This window comes from Cynoglossus semilaevis, chromosome W (assembly GCF_000523025.1).
Source record: "Cynoglossus semilaevis isolate Cse_v1.0 chromosome W, Cse_v1.0, whole genome shotgun sequence".
NCBI lineage: Eukaryota > Metazoa > Chordata > Actinopteri > Pleuronectiformes > Cynoglossidae > Cynoglossus > Cynoglossus semilaevis.
In genome coordinates, this window is record NC_024327.1 from 9,867,921 (window position 1) to 9,878,213 (window position 10,293).

The window sequence follows — 10,293 nt, forward strand, 5'->3', positions numbered from 1 at the left end:
TCGAAAGCCTTTTCCAAGTCCACAAAACACATGTGGACTGGTTGGGCAAACTCCCATGAACCGTCAAGCACCCTGTGGAGGGTATAGAGTTGGTCCAGTGTTCCACGACCAGGATGAAAACTGCATTGTTCCTCTTGAATCCGAGGTTCGACTATCGGCCGGATTCTCCTCTCCAGTACTCTGGAATAGACTTTTCCCGGGAGGCTGAGGAGTGTGATCCCCCGATAGTTAGAACACATCCTCCGGCCCCTCTTGTTTGAAAAGAGGCATCACCACCCCGGTCTGCCAGTCCAGAGGTACTGTCCCAGACTGCCATGCGATGCTGCAGAGACGTGTCAACCAAGACAGCCCCACAACATCCAGAGACTTAAGGTACTCAGGGCGGATCTCATCCACCCCCGGCGCCTTTCCACCGAGCAGCTTTTTGACTGCCTCAGTGACCTCAGCGCAGGAGATAGGAGGATCAGCTGCTGAGTCCTCAGCCTCAGCTCCCTCCGCGGAAGCATCCTCAGCAGTGGTGGGAAACTGCTTCCCCTTCCTGGGGTGCCGGATGGTTTGCCAGAATTTTTTCGAGCCCGACCGGTAGTCCTCCTCCATGCCCTTCCCGAACTTTTCCCAGACCCGAGTTTTTGCTTCCGCGACTACCCGAGCCGCAGTCCACTTGGCCTGTCTGTACCCGTCGGCTGCTTCAGGAGTCCCACGAACCAACCAGAACCTTCAGCTACTAATCTCCAACAAATTAAAGCGGTTACATCATTTGGCACGCCCATGTCTGCTCCTGTCACTGGAGGAGGTAAAATTCCTCCTTCTTTCTGCAGTTACTCTCTACACCAGGCATGCCCAAACTGTTCCTCAAAGGGCCGTGTGGCTGCAGGTTTTTGTTCCAATCAACTAAGAGCACATAGTTTGACCAATCAGCTGTCTGAAGACTGAGACCAGTTGACTAAACCCCCCCCCCACCACCACACACACTCAAGACCTTTCTCTGGGACAAAAATGCTTTTGTCCCCAGGCCTGTGTCGCAGCTCGTTAAACCTTTGTTGACTGTTTTTGTCTGACAGAGCAAATAGCTTTGGCCTCCTTTTGTTTATTGTCATTTCTTGAAGTTTGAACAAAGTTTATACAAAGAACCATTTCTTTTACGTGTACTTGCAGGGTGGAAGCAGAGTGGAGAAAGGAATGGGTTTATTGTTTGTTGAATTTCTGAATCTGCTGCCGTCTAACCATATCTTTAACCATATCTTCTCATCTCTATCCCCCTTCACCCTCTCTCTCTCCTTCCATCTCTCTCCCTTCCTTGACTGCACACAGGGATCACATATACACGGTGGACACAGACACTGCCAACAGTGATGAGATCTTTTTCAGTAAGGTAAGTGAAATGTCTGTCCTCTTCGGGACGTGTTGTTCTCTTTGCTGTGATTGACAATTTAACCCCAATAACCTGGCTCAAAATTCCATGGATGTGCTTATCTGTATTTGTGTTTGTCCAAAAGGGAACGTAAACCCGGCCTTGATATGCTCACCATTGTGACACTGTTAAGTAGATTACTAGATTACAATCAATCAGCTAGCAAAGTGCCCGTGTTACATACACTCATCTGCAGCACGGAGGAGGATCTGATTGGTGCGTTACACAATCTGTGAAGACAAGAGGAAGTAAGTAAAGGAAGTCAACAGAAGAGGAGGCAGAAGACGAGACAGACTGAAGTGAAGGCAACAAGGAAGACACTGACAAGACAATGTATTGGGTTATACTATAAACAAACCCTATTTCTAAAAATGTTGAACGTTCAGTGACTTGATGCGGTGGGGTTGTGATTTGTCCTAAATCTAGAACACCATCAACCTTCATCGTCCTCAAGCCACTCAAGAACATGCTATTGGGTTAATTGGACTCTCTATATTGACCATCGGTATCACTTGCGAGTTGGCTCCAGCTCTCTTACTTACCAAGATGAAGATGAATTTGATGATGTACTAGAAACCTTATTAGTCAGCAGAATCAGCAGAACTTGTAACTGAGCAAAGTAGTCCTATTTTATCAACTGATGCAGAAATTAACAGCTACCGCCAGCTATGAATAGTTCACGTAGAGAAAAAATTACCAAAAGGTCACATGACCTTTTGTTTTATTTTGACTTAATTTGGAAAATTGGGTTATTAATGGTGGCAGATAAAACAGTCCACAGTCACTGTTAGATAATTATTTGATCAAGTTCACACACTCCACCAGACTGCTTCCGGGAAACCCACATACGTCACCATCAGTGACCTCCACAACCTTTAAATTGGGGGGTCAGCCCCAATTTCTTTCTCTCTTTTCAGGATCCCTGATGAAAAGAGAAACCTGCTCGTCTCAGAAGAAGAAGACCCAACGCGCTCTTGTATTCACCATTGCTCATGGTGATAAGTGCATTAGTAGCGTCTTTCTTTCTTACTTGAGTTATAACCGGTAATTAAGTTACATAAGTAATGTTACGACTGCGACCAAAGTAGTTATTGAAAAGCGACAGGATTCCTTCTAAAAGTAATTGTGTGAACCCAAGAAGTACGGACTGTCCACTACCTTTAAATACGCGCAGACGTTCACTAAAGTACAGAGCCCCGAAAGGGACATGGGGGAAAAAAACTCAAAAGCACTTCTTGTGAGCACGAGATACTTTCTCGTGTGCACGAGAAAGTATTGCATGCTCACGTTATGTCTGGGAGACCATCCACTGCATTTCGGTTTGAGTTTCTGTGTTAAAATGACAGTACAGGAGTTAGTTCGACTATATTTTAACCTGGGACTTCATTATAAGGACATTGCTGCTTTACTTGCAGGTCGTTACAGTCATGTTGTGTCTGAAAGACACTCTGTGGGTATAGGTCAAGGGTCGGCAACCCGTGGCTCCAGAGCCGCATGTGGCTCTTTCATCCTTCTGTTGTGGCTTCCTGTGACTTTGGAAAATAAATAATGAGTATTTAATTTAAATTTATTTTATTTATTTTAGTTTGTTCTTTTTTAAATATTATTCTAAATTTGAAGATTATGATAATATTGTAACATCTTGCGTTACATCTGCCGATGTGTGACACCCGGCACATATCTGGCAGCGCGGAGTTATCCCGCACGTGCACCAACAGCGTGATTTATTAAGCTTATCGACCCCTGGTAGGTAAATGATGGATAAATCCAAGAAAAGAAAAGTTTCTGAAGAAAACGGAACGTTTAATGCTGCGTGGGCAGATTCATTTGCTTTCATTGCTGAAGAGACTGGTTCGTTCCTGCTCAGAATCGCAAATGGAGTAATATTGAAAACCTTCCCAAACCGGTGTTCGAACCATGGAATGCCATTCTCGACACTTACATGAACATGAAAAGGTATGCATTTGGTATGCATCTTCGGATCTACATACATACTGTATGTGAGCAGGTCTTCTCCCACATGAACTATATTAAAAACAAACATCGCTCATGCCTCACTGACGTCAGCTTACAGTGAAGATGAAGGTGACGTCTTACAGCCCTGATGCGCAGACGTTGTGCGCTGAGGTTCAGGAGCAAAAATCACATTAAAAAATATATTTTTATTGGCTATTATTTTCCATTTTTTCTCAAATATTTTGTAAAAGTAAGCATCAACCATGTGTCTTTTTTTCAAAATGTTTTTGTTACATGCAGAAATACAATTCTGTGTTCTCTGCAGCAGTTCATTGATTTCATAAATGCAACACACTACAGTTTTTTTTATACACAGTGTATAACACAGCTGTAAGTATACAGATGTACACTTACAGCTGTGTTACCTTCATATAAGGCTTATATAAGGCTTTTATTTTTTGCGGCTCAAGACAGATTTATTTTCGTCACTAAACATTTATTTTTACCTTATCATCTTTCAGTTGGTTAATGACACTATCAGGTATAGTTCGCATTTTCAGGAAAGAGAATAAGTCCATTTCTGTAGCCATTCTTTTAATAATCTTAATTAGCTCAGTATAGAGGCATACGCACAGGAAGCACCTACGGTTTCTCGTGTGCACGAGAAACTTTTCATTTTTCCCCCCCATGTCCCTTTAGGGGCTCCATACTAAAGTAAGGCTAGAATTTGGGCACAGTTTTATTTTTAGTATTGTTGAGTGCTATTTAAACTTAGGGACAGTTTAATTGTGCACATTGAAACTTCTATTGCTTTTTCTGTAGCTAGGCTATTGCATGCATCTCCTCTCTTCTAACCGTCTCACTCTGTGTAACAAACTCTTGAACACCACCAATATTGCAGTGTTAACTTGTAACGTTATGAAGTACTTGGATCAGGAAAACTCCGACAAAGTCCTTTGTCTTGAGTAGACCACGTGGTACGCCTCCCTTCCCCCATATACTTTGATAACATCACAAGCACTGTTTTATTGTACCTGAGCGCATCTTGGTGCACGTACACACACACCCTTCCACTCCTCTGTGAGCGCATACCCGCTTCGCGTGATTCCTGTTGCCCCCCTTTCTACCGCGCAGCTCTTCTTGCACTGCGCAGTCGCGTACGTGAACACGCCTCAGGGGCTCAGTCGCTTGCTTGGCAGCTAAGAGGCAATATCGCTCCCTTCTCTCTCTCTTTCTCTCTTTTACACGGCCACTCGTGTACACGCACACAAGCACACACACACTATTGTGTCTTGTTTAGTTTATGTCTCAACTACTATCATTACGTAATAGGGTTGTGTTAATAAATTTGATTATTTTTGTAAACTGTGTGTTGTCTGTGTTGTTACTTTATTCATTGGAGCCACCCAATTTGCCAAGAACGCCAAAAAAACTCCAGATATTGTAATTGTTTGTAAATGCTAGTGGTTGTAGTATATTTGTAATACCGTAAGTAATACGTTATTACTATATTATTAGTATAACATAACAATTAAAGGTAATTTTAATAAGACCGATTTTTGTTATTAATTTGAGACTGCACTCGACCCATTGCACCTACAGTGTCAGATTACCCATCGTTGGTAATCTCACTAATGCAACCAAATGTGACCTCTGCATTTAACCCATCACCAAAGTGAACAGTGGGCAGCTTTTTGAGCGCCCGGGGAGCAGTGTGTGGGGACGGTGCCATGCTCAGAGCATCTCAGTGGTAATTTGGCAGCTGGTGGATTCGAACCTGCAACCTTCCCGACCCAAGCTTCCTTAACCACTAATCCACAGTGGCGGGTACCACAGTTGTCTGAATGCGGCTCACTGATGACCCTCAGGCCACACAGTTTGTGATGTTTTTTTACCTGATGATGAACAGTAAAAGCTGAAGATGATCTTAGATGTGACGACTGTCTTTGCAGATGTTATTTCTGGTTGGTGTTGTATTTCCTTCCTACTTGTCCAGATTTAAAAGTTCAGTAAGGTTAGGTGATCTTTGCTCTACTCCTGGATAAAGTTTACCTTGGAACAGGTGCCTCATTATAGAACTCAATGACGGAGAATCTCAGATGATGATTATTGATTCCAGCATAGATTGGTTATTGAGCTCCGTAGTGTTTTCGGAGAATTTTCCCTTCTCTCCAATCTAAATGTTTGTCTTGTTTTTTTCCCTGAACTTTTATCCTCTTTATCTCAGTCTCTCATTCACTCCTCAGATTTTACCTTCTTTTTTTGTCCCCAGAAAATGACATGGAAGTCCAGACAGGTGGACGTGGACACATGCAGAATGAAAGGGAAACACAAGGTAGAGAAACCAAAAACACTGTATCTGCCCTGCTTACATCTTTACTTCATTAATAGAACAAACATCACCCTGTTCTTCGCAAAACACTTCAATTAAACGTTAAACATTGCAAATGATTTGTAATCACCGTAATTAGACACAATCTCGCTGTTTCCTCCTGCACATGCATATGCATGAACAGATTTACAGACAGGAAACACTGTATGCACAACACACTCTCCATGACATTATTAACAGAAGAAGTTGTTTTTTATCTGAATTAATTATGCAGTTCTGGCTAAATGTTGTATAAAAAGAATATCACTGACTCATAGAGAGACTGACGCTGCCACTCACAGAAAATAGAAAGAAATCATACATTTGCTGATTACACAGGTGTGGAATATACACACTTCTCAGCCGCTTGAAGAACACTTCATCCTGTACTTCAAAAAACAAAAACACGAGAGCCGTCATAAAAGCCTTTTAGTGGTTTGCAGTATCATAACTGAAACAAATTTCAGCTTGAACCCGCTTTCCTAAATTTCTTCTGTCGCTCTCTGCCTGCTGTTGACTCCTGAAGGATGAGTGCCACAATTTCATCAAGGTTCTCCTGCAGCAAAATGATGACACCTTGTTTGTCTGCGGAACGAATGCCTTCAACCCAGCTTGCCGAACCTACAAGGTGAGGACTTTCTGCTGTGGTTAGTCGCACTCTCAGACATTTAAATGTGATTCCTTTGTGTCTGTTTTGATCCCAGCAAATGCAGCATAATGCAAAACGAATCAGTGGAAACTCAATACCTCCTGCTCCTTTGTCATTCACCTCTGCTCCCGTGTTTTTCCCTTCCTCACCTCAAACACACTTTCAGACACAGACTCCCCCCTGAATCCACAGGAGGTTATGTTTGTAGCTTCATCTGTCTGTGTATTTGTGCCTCTCTTTTTGAGCAGCCTTTCAGTTTTGGTCTAGATTCTGACCCACACAGGATTTTTTTTTTGTGTTTTTTTTTTAAAATGTTAACATTTTGCGATGGAGAGTGTGTGTTGAAAACTGTTTTTCTTTTTTTTTTTTCAATTTTAATTTTCTTTCTCTTTTTTTCTCTGTTTTTCTGCCATACATTCACACTCAAACTCCTAGGCAGGACGGTATCTTTCAACCTAAAACATGTAGGAGTTGAGGCAGTTAGCAATGGGGTGATGGACATGCATGGGTGACTTTCAGATCTCAGCAGGAGCCTCCTACAATGTCTCCATCTCCAGGTGTACTTTGACATACTCGATTTAGAAGGAGAAAAGTCCAACTACCAACTGCCATACATACTCAGTCATTTAAAGACACCAAAACTGTGTCCTAAAATATGACTCAAGCAGTCCCTGGTGAAAAGATTCCTCCTTCCCTCCCTCTGTGGCACTAATGCATGAGGACAAGTCTGGAATAGCGTCAAGATTCCTTAACATAAACAGAAGAAGATGGATTTAAAGGGCCTAGGGTCAAAAATAAGACGAGACAGGCATCAAGATCATTTCACAGTGTGTTGGTGTCAACAATAGACTGGGAGCACAATAAAAGAGTAAAATCTGCCACTTAAAATTCTTATTCCTTGTAGAAACACAACATATGTTTTCTTATGTTAACCACTTGTTCTATTTGTGTGTTTAGCAGTCCGTGTAAATTTTACTGACAAACGTTCCTGGAAACGTTTGTGTTCTTTCTGAAATTAAGTAAAAAAGAAGCTTACGCACCAATTCAAGATATTAAACATCTTCAATCAACATAATTGTAAAAAGACAAGAGGCCAAGGATAGAAACCACTGCTGAATCTGCATGACCACTGAGCCCTGAGGCAGCATTACATTAGAAACAACCACAACACAGTAATGCAGTACAATGCAGCTGGTCATAAGTCATGCAGAGTCATAAATCAAATGTTAATAAAAAATGATGTAGGTGTTTTAAGGGGCTTTGAGAGAAAGTGCACCTTTTCTTTTTTTAAATTTCCGTATAGTATATATTTTGAATGAAAGAGAAAAGGTAATTAGAATGTTTTTACCATGAACAGGTGAACTGATATAATATTAATTTCTTCGGTGCATCAGGAGAAGTAAGGCTCTGGCAGAATAAGAATGAGTTTTTTTGTTGTTTTCTTTGTCTGGAGAAATCAGATGTAAAGAACATCAAAATGACAAGACACAGATATAGATATAGGCCTTCAAGAAAGGCAGGAGAATAAACAACAGAGTTGACAGAGTTTCAACAGTCCTGAAGGACTTTATTGTTTGGTTTGTTGAGATCTGATGGTCACAGCACAAAGAAATGTTATCCCAAGGCCTGTAGGGAAACACTTCTGCTTTGGTTCACTAGATCTGTTTACCAGAAAAACAAGACATCTCCACTCTGTTGTCTTTGTGGATCAGCATTCTAAGCACACAAAATGGACATCTTTCAATTCACTGACTCGTCCTGCAGGGAAAGTGGAATTTATGTCTCTGCATTTATCAGGCATGGATAGCTTTTATGGCTCCTCTGGTTATGGTTTTAATGATTCTGTTTTAGCTGTTACTGCTTTGAAATTGCTGCTAGTCTGCTAGAGTTAAGAGCAAGTGTGGGGAGGACTTGAGAAACACAGAGCGCCTTGGCAAATTGACTGTACACACAAACACAAATTCCCAGTGTAATCGTAAATAAGGAATATTTATGAGGAGGAGAAAAGAACATTCGTTGTAAATAAATGTTTCCATGTTTGGAATTTACTCTGTTATTAGATTTGTCTTGATGTAACACACACACACACACTCTCTCTTACTCTTACCCTAACTCCAAACTGCATCTTAAACCTTTAAATACATTTTCATCAGCAAGGACCTGCAAAATGTCCTTACAAGGACAAATGTCCCCAAGACAACAGCATTTTCTCAGAAGAATGTCCCCACAAATGCACCTGTAGTAATAAACAAACACACACACACTTGGTAACCTTCAGGCTGGCAGACTTATACCAGGCCTTTGATGTTGTCATCAGCTTTCTGTGGTCATATGTGTGTGTGTTTGTGTCTGTGCATGTGCCTGATGGTGGATGAGTGTCTGTGTGTGTTTGTGGTCAAAATCACCTTGGCCACAGTTTGCCTCCCCATCTCCCTGGTGTGACAGCAGTGAAAAGAGCTTCTGTTTCAGGGCCAGCCTCATCCCACATTAATCAACAGCGCTGTGAGGGCGAGTCGGGCGAAGGGGGGTGGAGTGAGGGAGGCTGCGGGGGTGTCAGGGAGGGCACCTGCTTAAACCAGCTTCAACCCATTTTTTTTCAAAACCTGCGGTCTTCATTAACTTCTCAGTTTCCCGTCCTCACCTTCACATTCCTATTTAAATAACATTTACTCACATTTACTAAGAGAAGAGCCACAGACAGACAACAAGCCAGCCACCTTATGGTTCATGTCACAGCAATTCTTCTCTTCATCCTCTTTTCCTCACTGTCTCTCCCTGCTAGCCCTAAGTCCTCTCCCCCCTCGATTGCTTTACCATCTTTTCCTTGGTCCCCTCTTTGTCAGTGCCTTGCTGTGTTGTAATAATAAACATGTGGGAGTCTGGGAAGGACCCCTGCAAGGCAATTCATCCCAGGTGATTTGCTTCACCCCCCACAGCGGTAGAAAAAGGTGTAAATTTTACTTTTGCTCAAATATATTATTGCATTATTTTAAAAAGCACTTCTGTCTACATCAACACATCACCACTAATGCAGCCTACTTATAATATGATGTGACATCCAAACCTTCTGTCAGCAACTGCAGAGAGTCCAGTTTCTAGTGTGTAAAAAGTGGTCAGGTGAGGAGTTCATCTTACCAGGGCTTAGAAACAGGTTGCAGGGAAATGAGCCATGACTATTAATCTCCCACAGAGATGTGTCCTTGCTTGATTTGTGCAACTATTTCTGGCCCAGGTGTGAACTTGTGCATTTGACCTGTATGGATGGGACTGGTTGTGCAGGTGGAACTAGATGGGAGGGATGAGTGATAAAAATATGTTACATATATATAAATATGTTACCCAGTATTTAACAACCTGAGAAAAAATTATAACTTTCCTGTCTTAACTGTGACTTGCAATGATTTAAAGCTGTTGTTGCCTGCAGAGGTTATTTGAAATATTAATTGAAATATTGCGGCAGAAACCAAAGCAATTTATAAGAATGTATACACAGTATATATATATTATGGCATGCCATTCAGGAAATTAATCCTTAAATATATACACAGAAAGTCTGAATATATATAAAGAAAATCTGAATACATGTACAGCAAGTTTGAATATATATACAAAAAGTCTCAATATATACAGAAAGTTGAAACCTGTTTGACCACACTTACCCAATCGGGGCGGAGCTACGCCGGTGTTCTGAAATTTTCTCCTACCTATAGTTTTTTGCTACCCGAGTTAACTGCGCATGCGCACATTGGCCAGTAGCAGAAATTTATAGCTATGGCTGAAGTTTTTTCCTACCCATAGCGTAAATTTATAGACATATCTGACATTTGTGTTCAGGGTGGTACAACATTATTATACACATCAAATCTTAATAAATAAGTGCTTCTGACTCTATTTAGAGTGGTAGCA

The 10,293-nt window shown here is 41.5% G+C and overlaps 1 protein-coding gene across 1 annotated transcript in view; it reads left to right on the forward strand.

The window, feature by feature from the left end:
* The window catches only part of LOC103397160 (semaphorin-6A-like), a 73,184-nt gene that overhangs the window by 12,709 nt on the left and 50,182 nt on the right, over positions 1 to 10,293 (forward strand). The window contains exons 3-5 of the mRNA XM_025052703.1: positions 1,312 to 1,372; positions 5,640 to 5,702; positions 6,265 to 6,366. Coding sequence (XP_024908471.1) covers positions 1,312 to 1,372; positions 5,640 to 5,702; positions 6,265 to 6,366 — 226 coding nt within the window. The remainder of the gene's footprint in view (positions 1 to 1,311; positions 1,373 to 5,639; positions 5,703 to 6,264; positions 6,367 to 10,293) is intronic.